Below are 15,627 nucleotides of genomic sequence, written 5' to 3'. Positions count from 1 at the left end.
GCAACTAGAGAAAGCCGGTGCACAGCAACGAAGACCCAACGCAGCCACAAATAAATAAATTTATTAAAAAAAAAAAAAAGAAATACGGAGAAGTTGCTGGTAAGACAAATACAGTACACGGAGGATGAGGAGGAATCATCTTCTTTACAAATGGGTCATTAACTAGGGGCCAAGAGTAATTATGAGAGAAAGTTCTAGGCTAGATATCAGGCCTTCAGCCCCTAGCTAATTAACCTTGAGACATCTATGAGTCTTGGTTTCTTCATCTCTAAAGTAAGGAGATCAAATCAGGTAATTTTAAGATCACGGATATAAAGCTGATTTTACACTTCCTATGATAATCAAATCAAAAAGACCCTCTGAGCCAAACTCAGGGTGGAAAAAAGTGATAGTGGATGATCTGCCTTCTGGGGCTGAGAAGAAATGACTTACCTCTTGAGCCACAATCCCAAGACTATCCAGCAAAGTTTCTGTGGCTTCAGCCAGCTCCTTGCTGGGGAAGAGAGATGTGGAGTTTAGTTGTGTCTGCAATGAGAAAAAAAAATACTTTGTTTCTAAACTCAATGTAAACCTGAAATCTGTATTTAAAAATAAACAAGATAATTAAAACTATTCACAATCTTGAGTTTAAAACACAAGAAACCCACTCCTAATCAAAATAAGACACTAAAATTATTCTAACTATATGTTTGCAGATTGTTCATCTCAGATAAGAATTACTAATTCTTTGATGGATGCTTTTAAAGGGTATAGGAATGTGTATTTTAAACTAGTTGATATGCAAGAGATAAAAATATCTCGTGTGTGTGTGTGTGTGTGTGTGTGTGTGTGTGTCCAATGCAAAGTTGACCATAAATTCCCAACTCTGTCTATGATTCTGCAAGAAAGACAACATGGGAATGGCCTTGAGAAACAAGTGTGTGATGGCTCACAAGAAACAAAAGACAGTATAAAGTTGCCAAAAGCATGGAAAGAAGGAATTCTCTTTCATTCCACTCAAGTCAGCACTGTTTCTAACACTGGAAATTTACTTATTTTTAATATATTAAAATTAATTTTAGATAATTTAGAAATACTTGTGTTTATGTCTAGTTTGAGTCAAATCGTAATATGCCACCTAGCTGCATGGCAAATATAAGCAAATAATTGAGGCCCAAGGAAAAGCTGGGTTAGGGCAGAAAGCCTAACCTAGAGAAGAAATAGAGCAATGATGCACAGGCTCCGAGGCCAGAACTGCTTCTGAGTTTTCAGGCTTCCGAAGAAAAAAAGACGTAGGGTCAGTTTCATCACTCCTATTTGTCAAATAGGGGGGAAAAGGTCTCCAGGGAAAAACCCATCTTTCCTTGTTGCTTCTACGGGCATCATTTTATTCAATATCAGACCCTCAGAAATCTAGAGAAGGCTGAAACATTTTGATATTTGTCATATATCAGAGATTGCTGTGAAATCATAAGGCAGCCTGCATGGAAGATGGCTGAAAGTAGACGGAGCTCATCATTATCTCTGGGAAACAGCAGCCTGGGATGTTTCCCTTTAAAAAGGACTCCAAATGCAGAAGGCTAAGTCAGTATCATGATCTCATCATAATATCCTAGCATAATCCCAAATGTACATTTCTGATAAAATCTGTCTAAAGGTTCTCTGGAAGATTTCATCCATCTTGATTCATGAGCTCTTCTAGAATGGCTCACTCGCCAGAGACCAGCCTTCCCACACTCCCAGTCCTCTGATGGGCCCATGCTTTCCTTGAAATGCTACACTCAGGTAGGTCTCTGTGACACAACTCACAGGCTGTGTTAATGATCATTCCTTCCATGAAGTAATTATGAGCAAAAACAGGTTGGGGGCTTTTTGTTTGCTTTTTCTTTCTCTCTTCAGGTTTACATTACACCTGAAGGCTACCACACTAAAAGTTGAACCTACAGAGACCTTGGTAAGGAAAACTTTTTACATAACGAGAGGTCTTAATTGGAAGACACAGGAGGTAAAAACTGTTTCTGTGCTTACCATGAGGCCCACAAGAGGATACATGTTCAGGATTGCACAGCAAAACAAAAAATGCTAAATTACATTAATGTAAACATTTAAAACTTAAAATGTGGTAGTTAATGCATTTCTTTTTCAAGTCTGAATTGAAATAAGATTCGTATCACTCTAGGGTGACCCGGAGTGACTACAGAACCCTGGGCAAGTGGCTTCAACTCCCCACGCCTCCACTTCCTCAACTCCACAGCAGAGTAAACAATAATGTGCACGTGTCACAGCGCCTTCAAAACATTAAACCAGAGGCCATGTGCAAGCCCCTGCACAGTGCCTGGCACACCGCAGGTCCTTATAATTATAAACAATTCCATCCTTGCCTTTCTCTTCCCTTTCTCCAAAATTTACTACCAAAACGGAAGGGCTAGTCCTCTGCACACAGGGTTTTCCAGTTCTTGAAGGGACGTGCACCCTCCCTTCTGTCTGTCTCTGGGTGAACTTTTCCTCTTGTCGAGGTGCCCTTCTCCACGAGGCAGACAGCTAGAGTTGTCAGCTCAAGGCAAGCATATCAGCCACACTCCTGTGTGCTATTTCTAAAATTATAAATGCTCCTCAGCACAAAGCCAAGACATCCTCATCCTTAATTCCTGACGGCCTGGGGCAAATGCTTCTCTCTCCCCTATAACCCTTTTTCTTAGTGTTTGCCAAACTGAGAAACAAAAGATAATATTAAGTGGATGACAGATATACTTATATTGGTATATATTTATACTATATACACAGAAACTTTCCCCAAACTTGACATTTAAATGGAAAAACCTGAAGCAAAATCATTACCTATGATTATGTATATATATACACATACACACACCTTTATCTTAATGTATATTCATGCATACCCTCTATACCCTCTACTTACCCCCAGTAAGTGATACTGATTTTACTTTTATAGGAGTAATTCAGTTTCCTTTTCTTTATACAAAACAAATGAGTTGATTAAAAGAAAATATTAAATTAAAAACCAATTGCACTTGAATACAACCTAAATCATGACACAGGATTGAGAATAACCAGGTTTCGCCAACACACTGTGGTCTCAGGAACTCCTCATCAGAACCACCTGAGTGAGGTGCTTGTCAGGTGTGCCGACACCCAGCCCCCGAGACCTGAGTGAAAAGCTAGACGTAAGACCCACAAATCCTTAGGAAATTTTTTTGCACACTGAAGTTTGAGAACCACTGAGGCACAGCACCTGGACAATATTCATACCTCTTTTTCACAGTATTCTTTGCACGAGTGTGGCTGTTTGTGCATTCTATATCTGGTCCACACAATGCTGTCTGCTTCAGATGGTGAAGCAGTGACAAGAAGCCAATCAGTTTACCTGGCCTTGCGTGGGATCCAAGATAGTGCCAAACACATCTGCAGGTAGGTACGTCACACCAATTGTGTACACAAGTCACCAAGTGCAAAAGGCTAGCTCTCTAAACCCCCAGACCCAACACTGGCCGGTCGTCCCCACTAGCAAGCATTCCCCTGAAGGAGACAAATCAATGGGCAGTTCATGTTGTTCTGAGAATACGTCTTCCCCATCTGAATGAATTTAAATCTTCATTGGGTAATGATTTTTCCTTCAGGTTTTTCCATTTAAGTGTCTTAACTTTGGAGCAAGCTTATTCTTCTTGTTTTAGAAGCTACACAATTCAGCAAAACTCCACACACACAGCAGGGCTTACTGCATGACTGTCTCACCCATGAATATAGTTAACCATGGACATAAACATAAAGACCTCATTACATTTGCTGTGGATTTCAGACCTTTAGATATTCAAACTCCATGCAATACCGTATCTTACTATACGAACTTGTTGTCAACAGACTGAACTTTGGTTTGTTTGTTTAATTGATTGATTCAGGTTTTGGTCTCAAAGAGAAAAACACTGGCTAAACCCATCCATAAGTCATAACTAGAATAGTCAATTCCATTTTTTTGGATCCTTTTTACACTAATCACTGTTTGAGATTAAATGCTCAGAATTCATTAACATAAGTATTGGCAACCTGTATCAGTACAAACTAATTTCCATTTTCAAAGGAGTGCTGATTGGAGTTACACATATAGGTGTGGGTTGACATCACAGGGTTAAAAACACACACAATTCAAATTCAACATCAAGCTTAAATCTTACATTATCCAGGTATTTTGCTCAAGACTTCATTTCACTTTTTTGTGCTTGGACACTATAAAATACAGAGAGGAGACTGATGTAAATCAGATTTAATATTACAAATTAATGGGAGAAGGATGGGCTATTCAACCAGTGTTGCTGAGACAAGTAGTTACTCATTTAAGATAGTAATTTTTTGGTTTGCTCACCCCCTGGGGCGGGTAGGGCCTGGGAGCTGAGGCTCAGGCTTCGGAGGTCAGACCCCAGGGAGAGGACTGAGGTTGGCTATGTGAAGACAGCCTGAAGGGGGCTAGTGTGCCACAGATAGCCAGGAGGGAGTCTGGGGAAAAGTCTGGACCTGCTGGAGAGGCAACACAGCATTCTTTCCAGGTGTGTGAGGAGAGGGGATTCCTGCTCCGTGCGCCCACAGAAGGCAGAGCACCACCTAAGCGAGCTCCAGAGACAGGCACAAGCCACGGCTATCAGCTCAGACCCCAGAGACGGGCATGAACTGCTAACGCTGCCGCCACTGCCACTCAGAATCCTGTGTGCAAGCGCAGGTCACTACCCACACCCCCCCAGGAGCCTGTGCAGCCCGCCACTGCCAGGGTCCTGTGATCCAGGGACAACTTCCCCGGGAGAACACATGGCACGCCTCAGGCTGGTGCAACGTCACACCGGCCTCTGCTGCCACAGGCTCACCCTCCATTCCAATTATGACTACCGTACCCTTCCCTTTCCCTGGCATGAGTGAGCAAGAGAACCCTAATCAGCTGCTGCTTTAATCCCCTCCTGTCTGGGCGGAGAACAGACGCCTGAGGGTGGCCTATACGCAGAGGCGGGGCCAAAACCAAAGCTGAAGCCCAGGAGCTGTGCGAACAAAAAAGAGAAAGGGAAGTTTCTACGTGCAGCCTCAGGAGCAGCGGATTAAATCCCCCCAATCAACTTGATAAACCCTGCATCTCTGGAATACCTGAACAGACAATGAATGTTCCCAAAATAGAGGCAGTGGACTTTGGGAGCAACTGTAGACTTGGGGTTTGCTTTCTCTGTCTGATTGGTTTTTGGTTTTATGTTTATCTTAGTTTACTTTTTAGTGCTTGTTGTCATTAGTGGATTTGTTTATTGGTTTGATTGCTCTCTTCCTTTTTCTTTTTTTTTACTTTTTAAAACTTTTTATCTTTTTATTTTATTATTTTTTCTATTTTTATTATTTTTTTATTTTATTATTTTGTTTTTTCTCTTTTTGTGAGTGTGTATGTTTCTTTGTGTGATTTTCTCTGTTTAGTTTTGCTTTTACCATTTGGTTTGGGGTTCTAGCTGTTCTTTTTTTTTCTTCTTCCTCTTCTTCCTAGCCGTGTGGCTGGCAGGGTCTTGGTGCTCCAGCCGGGTGTCGGGCCTGAGCCTCCGAGGTGGGGGGGCCGAGTCCAGGACATTGGAACAGAGACCTCCCGGCTCCATGTAATATCAATCGGTGAGAGCTCTCCCAGAGATCTCCATCTCAACACTAAGACCCAGCTCCACCCAATGGCCAGCAAACTCCAGTGCTGGACGCCCCATGCCAAACAACTAGCAAGACAGGAACACAACTCCACCCATTAGCAGAGAAGCTGCCTAAAGTCATACTAAATTCACAAACACCCCAAAACACACCACCAAACGTGGCCCTGCCCACCAGAAAGACAAGATCCAGTGCCACCCACCAGAGCACAGCCACCAGTCCCCTCCACAAGCCACTGAACCAACCTCACCCACTGGGGGCAGACACCAAAAATAACAGGAACTATGAACCTGCAGCCTGCAAAAAAGAGACCCCAAACACCGTAAGTTAAACAAAATGAGAGGACAGAGAAATACACAACAGATGAAGGAGGAAGGTAAAACCCACCAGACCAAACAAATGAAGAGGAAATAGGCAGTCTACCTGAAAAAGAATTCAGAGTAATGATAATAAAGATGATCCAAAATCTCGGAAATAGAATAGAGAAAATACAAGAAACATTTAACAAGGACCTAGAAGAACTGAAGAGCAAACAAACAATGATAAACAACACAATAAATGAAATTTAAAAATTCTCTAGAAGGAATCAATAGCAGAATAACTGAGACAGAAGAATGGATAAACGACCTGGAAGATAAAATAGTGGAAATAACTGCCACAGAGCAGAATAAAGAAAAAAGAATGAAAGGAATTGAGGACAGTCTCAGAGACCTCTGGGACAACATTATATGCATCAACATTCGAATTATAGGGGTCCCAGAAGAAGAAGAGGAAAAAAAAAGGGTCTGAGAAAATATTTGAAGAGATTATAGTTGAAAACTTCCCTAACATGGGAAAGGAAACAGTCAATCAAGCCCAGGAAACACAGAGAGTCCCATACAGGATAAATCCAAGAGGAAACATGCCAAGACACATATTAATCAAACTATCAAAAATTAAATACAAAGAAAAAATATTAAAAGCAGCAAGGGAAAAGCAACAAATAACATACAAGGGAATCCCCATAAGGTTAACAGCTGATCTTTCAGCAGAAACTCTGCAAGCCAGAAGGGAGTGGCAGGACGTTATTTAAAGTGACAAAAGGGAAAAACCTACAACCAAGATTACTCTACACAGCAAGGATCTAATTCAGATTCGATGGAGAAATCAAAACCTTTACAGACAAGCAAAAGCTAAGAGAATTCAGCACCACCAAACCAGCTTTACAACAAATGCTAAAGGAACTGCTCTAGGCAGGAAACACAAGAGAAGGAAAAGACCTACAAAAAAAAACGCAAAACAATTAAGAAAATGGTAATAGGAACATACATATCGATAATCACCTACCTTAAATGTAAATGGATTAAATGCTCCAAGCAAAAGACACAGACTGGATGAATGCATACAAAAACAAGACCCATATATATGTTGTCTACAAGAGACCCATTCAGACCTAGGGACACATACAGACTGAAAGTGAGGGGATGGAAAAAGATATTCCATGCAAAAGGAAATCAAAAGAAAGCTGGAGTAGCAATTCTCATATCAGATAAAATAGACTTTAAAACAAAGACTATTACAAGAGACAAAGAAGGACACTACATAATGATCAAGGGATCAATCCAAGAAGAAGATATAACAATTGTAAATATTTATACACCCAACATAGGAGCACCACAATACATAAGGCAAATGCTAACAGCCATAAAAGGGGAAATCGACAGTAACACAATCATAGTAGGGGACTTTAACACCCCACTTTCACCAATGGACAGATCATCCAAAATGAAAATAAATAAGGAAACACAAGCTTTAAATGACACAGGAGACCAGATAGACTTAATTGATATTTTTAGGACATTCCATCCAAAACAACAGAATACACTTTCTTCTCAAGTGCACATGGAACATTCTCCAGGATAGAGTGTATCTTGGGTTACAAATCAAGCCTCAGTAAATTTAAGAAAATTGAAATTGTATCAAGTATCTTTTCCGACCACAACGCTATGAGACTAGATATCAATTACAGGAAAAAAACTGTAAAAAATACAAACACATGGAGGCTAAACAATATGCTACTAAATAACCAAGAGATCATTGAAGAAATCAAAGGGAAATCAAAAAATACCTAGAAATGAATGACAATGAAAACACGACAACCCAACATCTATGGGATGCAGCAAAAGCAGTTCTAAGAGGGAATTTTATAGCAATACAATCCTACCTCAAGAAACAAGAAAAATCTCAAATAAACAACCTAACCTTACACCTAAAGCAATTAGAGAAAGAAGAACAAAAAAACCCCAAAGTTAGCAGAAGGAAAGAAATCATAAAGATCAGATCAGCCACTATGGAAAACAGTATGCAGGTTCCTTCAAAAACTAAAAATAGAACTACCATATGACCCACCAATCCCACTACAGGGCATATACCCTGAGAAAACCATAATTCAAAAAGAGACATGTACCACAACATTCACTGCAGCACTATTTACAATAGCCAGGAAATGGAAGCAATCTAAGTGTCCATCAACAGATGAATGGATAAAGAAGATGTGGCACATATATACAATGGAATATTAGTCAGCCATAAAAAGAAACAAAATTGAGTTATTTGTAGTGAGTTGGATGGACCTAGAGTCTGTCATACAGAGTGAAGTAAGTCAGAAAGAGAAAAATAAATACCATATGCTAAAACATATATATGGAATCTGAAAAAAAAAATGGTTCTGATGAACATAGGGGCAGTACAGGAATAAAGATGCAGACATAGAGAATGGACTTGAGGACAGGGGGAGTGGGAAGGGTAAGCTGGGATGAAGTGAGAGAGTAGCACTGACATATATATACTACCAAATGTAAAATAGATAGCTAGTGGGAAGCAGCCACATAGCACAGGGAGATCAGCTTGGGATAGCGAGGGTGGGAGGGAGATGCAAGAGGGAGGGGATATGGGGATATATGTATACATATAGCTGATTCACTTTGTTATAGAGCAGAAACTAACAACACTGTAAAGCAATTATGCTCCAATAAAGATGTTAAAAAAAAAAGACAGTAATTTTTCCATCTCATACCACTATACAAAATTAAATTCCTGGTAGATTGAAAAGCTAAAACTAAAAATGAAAGTTTAAAAGATATAGAGGAGAAAATCTACTTATGAACCTAAGGTAGGGAAGGCCTTCTTAAAATACAGAAGTCCAAACCAAAAATGGGAACTAACGACTTCAACTTCTGAAAGTAAAAACTATACACAAAAAGATACCATCAGCAATGTGAAAAAACAAGCCAAAGACTGGAAGAAGAGATTTAAAAAATATATTTTTAGAATAAAAATGGAATACCATGCAGCAGTTAAAATGAACCAGATGCCTCATTTATCAACATTGATAAATCTCAAGAACATAACGTTGAGTGAAAAAGACAAGTTGCAAATCAACATGCACACCTATACAATATGAACATATGCAAACCAATATCCTATATTGTTATTAACAGAATGCAAACATATATATGGTTGCATAAAAATATGCCACTCCAGGATAACGGTTATCTTTGAGGAAAGAGGGGGATATACAGGTGACATAAACTGTATCTGTAGTGTTTTCTTTCTTGAAAAGAATCTAAAGCAGGCATGGTAAAATGATGGATGTTGGTACATGAGTGTTCTTTATGTTATTTCTGTACCTTTTTATATATTTGATCTATTTCATAATTTTCTTTTTAATTCAATGAAAGATAAGAGAGAGAGGGCGGAGGAAAGGAGATTGGCAGGAATGAAGGAAGGGTAAGAATATAAGTTGGCTTGAGTACGTATCAGATCTGAAAGATGTCTAACTTCCTTGAACAAAATTAACCCCAGGCAATATGCCTTAAAATGAGGCCATACGATGAAGTCTGAGAACCATGTGCCTGCACCTACTGTTAACTGAGGTCTCCGGCTCATACTTACTTGACAAAGGCAGACAAAACTTGCCAATAGTATTTCCAAAGAGCTCTGGTAAGCCATTCACAGTTTGGAATTCCTCCTACTATTTTTCTTAACCAAAAACATTCCTTTGGCTATGAATTCATACAGGTCCCCATTGACCACAGGGGGCAAGATTTTCTTGTATGAAGGCAAATGGGGAAAAAGAGGGAAAATAAAACCTTTGGTGAATACTGTACGTTCTGTGTTAAGCTAACAGGAATTCATGTATTATTCAATATTTTTAGATCACAACTAGATACTGTACTATCATTAATGGAAGAATAGACAAATGAGTATTACTCAAAAGCTCTTACCCATTTCTGCAAAATGTGTTAATCACAACATTGAAAGATTTCCTAAAAGCATGACACATTCTGGGGCACTGGCCTGAGAATGACCAAGTCCACTGTGCCATCTTTTCTGGGCCTAATAAATGACTTCATTATATTCTTTCTATCCTCACTAGCTTTTTCCTTCCACATGAATTTTATTTTTTTCTTTTTTAAATTGAGGTAACTATGGTTTATAACATTATATACATTTCACATGTACATTATATTCCTACATTCTATAATACACATTATATTTCTATATACGCTGCAGCATGTGCCCCACCAAAAATTTAGTTTAACTAAGTTGTAAAAGACTGAAACTTAAAAAAAAAAAAAAAAAAAAAGCAAAAAAAAAAAAAAGCAATAACCTAGCAAAGTCAATTTGACTTTAATTTCTGAGCCGGTGTTTTATTTCAACTCAGTGTCCAGCACAGTTCCTGACACATAATAACTAGGTGTCCAATAAACATGCAAGAAAAATGAAAAGCAAAGGGAAGAAGAGCACATTAGGAGGGTGAGAGATGCACTGGTGTGAGTGCTGCTTCAAAGGTCATTCAAATTCAGATATACTCTGTTTCATATTCACCTCATCAAGTCAAAGACCCTTCAGGACAAGGATAACTCTTCACTCCTCCTCCATCTGCTCCTTCAATCCTTGTGCAGTCCAGCTGTGAGCCCACTAGTCCTCTGGGCACCTCAGGGCACCACTCACCTTACCTCCTTTGTCCTATGAACTGAGTTCCGCCTCTGCAAGAATGTGTTACACACCTCGGAAGACACAGGAACAGAACACTTTGTTCCATGGAGACAGAACTTTCCCTTTTCAGCTGAAAGTATAAGTCAAGGCAGTCTGGCCACATGGTCGTGAAGTGTCTAAGATGTTAGCAAGATGGAGGTCAATCTGCATGCCTGTCCTTGCTAACTCGAATCAGACACCGTTTTCCTCACCTCAAAAACCAGACACCATCTTCACATCACAGACAGGACTAGAGCCCAAGCCTACTTAACCACACAGACTTTCACTAGGGCTCACAGTGTCCCGTATGAGACAAGACTGTTGTCGGGGAGCTGTTGGGAGGGCAGCCCTCACTTTACAGAACCCAGAACTTATGAAGAATTCCTCAAGTTTCCAGTCTCAGCCTTAAAGCTGGTTCTCAGTGCCCAGTGGAATGAAAGCTCCACGTGGACCTTGTCTGCGTTGTTCATGGCTGAACCTTCAGTGCCTTAGAACAGTACCTGGTACAAAGTAGACAGACAGTAAATATGCGTTGGTTCTGTTGATGAATGTCTCATGCCTCGTTCAGAGATGCTCTGCTTCCCAAAGTCACTGCTCTTTGGTTTGTGCATTACAAACCTTAATGAGTAGTGTCTACTGTACTTTAGAATCACTCTCAGAATATGAGCAAAAAAGTACACAGGGCTGAAACGGGACTAATAATAAAAGCCAAGGGCACTGAAGAAACACTTCAAAGACAGAATGAAATATTGTTCCAATATATGTTCCAATCCAAAGGCAGTTATGGCAGAACGAATGCCCTCCCCAAAGCTGTCCACACCCTAATCTCTGGAACCTGTCAATCAGTTACTTCACCTGGTAAAAAGCACTTTACAGATGTAAAAAGTAATGAATGTTAAAATAGGGAGATTATCCTAGATTATCTGGATGGGTTCAGTCTAGTCAAATGAGCCCTTAAAAGCAAAAAACTTTCAGGCTGGAGGCAGAGAGATGTAGCAGAAGGAAAAATCAGATTTAAAGCATGAGAGGGGCTCAAACCACTGTGGCTGGGGAGGGACCGTATGAAAAGCACGAGAAGGAATGCTGGCAGCCTCTAGGAGTAAAGACCAGCCCCCAGCTGACATCCAGGAAGAAAACAGGGACCTCAGTCCTACAACTTCAAGGAACTGAAATCAGCTACCAATCCAAATGAGCTCAGAAACAGATTCATGTTCAGAGCCTCCAAAAAAGGAATACAGCACTGTGAACACCTTGATATGCAAAATTCATACCTTCATTTTATGCAAGGTATAACAAAGGCATAAACAAATAATCTACAGGATAAGAAGCCTTGGCAATACCTAAGCAAAGAATGCAATTTTTCATTGAAATATTCTTCAGGATTACTTTGCTTGGTATGACTGATTTCTAACACTGATTTATAAAAGAAAATTTCTACCTTACCAGCCACTGCTTTCAGCATATAATTTTTATATTACTCATATCAATTAAATTATTAACTTCTATTTATTGAGCATCTAATGTGTACCAGGCCTTATGCCAGGCTCTTCATATACCTGAGCAATAATCACAACCGAGGGTAAACTACATTATCTGTATGTAAAAGCCTCATTATCTGAGGCTTACAGAATCTAATGTATCCGAGGTCCCACAGCTGGTAAAATGCTGAGGCAGAATTTGAACCCAGATGCAGATGACCCCAGGCCTACAACCTTTCTACTCTGCCACACTTCCCCACTTCTGTCAAAATACTGGGGTCCAAGTGGTCATCAGGGAACTGAAGGAGACCCAGGAGAAAGAGTCAGAATACTTCGGCTGAAAAAGAGAGAAATAGCCACATCAAAAAAAAAAAAAAAAAAGAAGAAAGAAAGAAAGAAAGAGAGGAGAAATGTTTCAAAACATGTCTCTCCTCAAAATCCACTTTCAGTACAGAAACACGTACCGACAGAACAGCTTCTCTCCCCTCCCCCGCAATGTTGGTTGCTGCTCCTATTGTATATCTTGGCGCAATTAACTGCCCATGTGCAACGAGGTCTCACGGCACACCCGTCTACCATCACCAATGTCAAAATTCCACCCAAGTGGCAGAAGCAAAAGGCTGCTTAATGCAAATCAAGTATCAATCCCAGTGCTCCAACTAAGGCACTGCTATAAGAGTCACATTTCAAAATGTTTGGAAGTCACTTCATCCCGAAGGTATCCCCTAAAACATCTTTACACAGAGCCATCCTGGCCACTCATTATGTTCTAATTCAAGAGCCCCATTTTCTGATTTTAGGAAGACCTCACAGCAACAGCTGACAGGCAGGAGCAGAACCTGAGATGCTCCTATGCCCAAGAGATGGGCAGGAAGCATACGGCAGCTACCCTACTCAACACCCGCCGTGAACCAACTGGTCTACCAGGCACAACCACAACGTGACAGGATGGGCTGTGATGTAGCTGACAGTTTTGACAGTGCATTTCCATGTCCTCGATCTCGCTAATTTTCCCAACTAGGGAGAGATTTTCAAGTTGAACCCTAAGCTGCTGATTGTCAGATTATGAAGGCTGTACTATCATTCTACTTAGAGCATAATTCAGACATTATATAATTAGAGGGATTTTACTGGGTTGTGCACACAATAGGTGTTTAATGAGTAAACAGAAGTGAAACAATGAATGGGCACCAGGATAAATTACTATGTCTTCTAAAAGCACCCATCTTTCCAAAGTCTGAATCATCCCAGCTGAAAGGGTGAACGTTTCTATCTTGTTGTGAAATAAAGCAAAACAGCCAAAACGGTCCAAGGAAATTGTCTACCATTTGTAACAACCTTTGACCCTCTGTCTCACAATGCAAAAAGTGCCAACAGGCTGCAAGTGTCTTCACAGATGAGCTTATCGATTATTTAGACCAGTTATCTGGGGCTGCAGACATCTCCATACAGAAACATATCTTACTAAAATTATACTCTAGAAACATTACCAGTGGAATCACAGAGCACTGAAAATAACTCAGTACATTTTCAACCACTGAAACAGAAAATACTATTTCTGGAATAAAACAAAAACAGATCTTAAGCATTAGGCCTAAGCCCTTCACACTGACGGGATCACCATCAACCCTGCCACAGAAGCATCCAAAAAGTCACAGTTTGACTACTACCTTCACCTCAGGCAGAAGCTATAGCATCAGAGAGTCAAGCTGGACACAAGGACTCCCTGATGGTCAGTCAAGAGTGTAAACCCTGGCATGTGTTTCTAAGGAATATTCTAGGGTATGATCCAGGTACAGGGTCCAGAAACAGAACCTTCTTAGTTCCCCAGGAGGGCCCATCTTTCTCTAGAGAAATCATGGTGTGCAAAGTCTCAGAGGATTCCAATTTCTTTCTATTATAATGAGGAACATCTCTTTCCAGGCACATCCTTCTTCTAGGGCTTTTCCCCTGGTTTTAAAAGAAACTACTGACAAATCAGAGAGCTCTATGGTGAATAGGAAACCTGAACACTGAATGCTAAAGGATGTTGTTCAAGGGGCATTTCACCAGAGCTCCAAGGAAATCCAAAGAAAGATACCTGTTCTGGAACAAGACATAACACATAGACGACCAGAATGCTCAGACTCATCCCTATTCTTGGATGTATTCTCATGGACTGCTTCTCTGAACTAGTGATTCCCAGCTGATGACTGGTCTTTGTTGGGATGATTTTTTTCTGTGAATGCAATTTTGTCATTGATTAAGCTAATTATTGACTGTGCTCCCATCCAATTCCAGGGTTTTCCCACTGAGACATCTCGATGTCTCCTTTCTGATAGGCTTTTAAAAATGAATAGGTATCTATCTTCCCATCAATGGTTTTGAGACTTTTTAAAAAAAATCTGTGGAATTCCTTCTTCAAATGAACCCTTTCAATATTAAAAACCATAAAAAAGCAGGTTTTCTCTGATTGAAACAGGCACAAGGGACCTTAGACTTGGACTCAGAGCCACACTCTACTTACTCTTCCCCCATTTACTCTTGGGGAGGTGGCCCAAAAGTTTGAAAGGACAGTTAGAATACCACTGAGCCAAATTATGTCTCCAACTCCCAGACAGCCCTATATTTCTACAAAAACAAAGTCACGTTGCCCAAGGAAAAACGTCACATTCCGAAAGTATTAGTGCTTGAAGCTTCTCCACACAGCAATCCTACTCACCAGGATCGGCTTCAGAATGTCCAGGTTGGAATGAAGTATTTGCTCTGCTGCATCCAGTTTCTCCTTTGGCAGGCTGCAAAGCATGGAGACTTCTTGGTCACCAAGTCGAATCACCTCTCCTAATTTTGATCCATTGCACAGATTGGTCAAATGTAACTGGTAGCCTTGCAAAAATACCTGGAAGCATTTCATGCAAAGAGAGAGAAGCAAAACTGGATTACAAAGATGGGAAGCAGGGTCCTTGAAGCCTTTTGGGGGACTTTACATCAAAACAGCTTTGAAGAATGGACACTGCTGGACTCTGTCCAGTGCATAGGGTCTCTACTGAACTTTAGGATGGATCAAGGCATGATCCTACAGGACATTAAAACCGGAATGTGACATTTGACTTATCACCTCCACACTCTTGTCCTTGTGAGGGGAAATCCTGAGTGCAACTCTTCTTCTCAAAAGTGGGACACGTGATTAACCCAGTAGGAATCTAGAGTCTAAACTCCTAAAACCACTTTTATTAAAGAAAATAGAAAATTCTCATTATTTTGGAATGCATGATATCTTAAACTGGGGTTGGGCTGAATTATGAAAAAAAGGCATTTATACTATTTATGTGTAGATACAGATATTTAACTGCTGCAAAGAACTATGTTCAAACAATTTCAGAATGTGGAACTCTTCCTTTTACTGGTATCAGAGCAGAGTACTAGAAAGTCAAGCCCCTTACCTCACTGATAGGCCAGTTCTAAGTCTTTTTGGTTATTTTTTTAAATGTTTATTTATTTA

At 40.2% G+C, this 15,627-nt stretch overlaps 1 protein-coding gene across 9 annotated transcripts in view; it reads right to left on the bottom strand.

The window, feature by feature from the left end:
- ABCA1 (ATP binding cassette subfamily A member 1) overlaps window positions 1-15,627 on the bottom strand; it is a 179,917-nt gene that overhangs the window by 63,304 nt on the left and 100,986 nt on the right. For all 9 annotated transcript variants that reach the window (XM_082471167.1, XM_082471173.1, XM_082471165.1 and 6 more), the window contains 2 exons: window positions 14,848-15,024; window positions 433-525 (listed from right to left, as the gene is read on the bottom strand). In XM_082471167.1, the coding sequence (XP_082327293.1) occupies window positions 433-525; window positions 14,848-15,024 (270 nt within the window). The remainder of the gene's footprint in view (window positions 1-432; window positions 526-14,847; window positions 15,025-15,627) is intronic.

This window comes from Balaenoptera physalus (genome assembly GCF_965194825.1).
Source record: "Balaenoptera physalus genome assembly, chromosome: 7".
Classification (NCBI taxonomy): domain Eukaryota; kingdom Metazoa; phylum Chordata; class Mammalia; order Artiodactyla; family Balaenopteridae; genus Balaenoptera; species Balaenoptera physalus.
The sequence above is the reverse complement of the archived record's forward strand: the minus strand, read 5'-3'. Positions and strand labels throughout refer to the sequence as shown.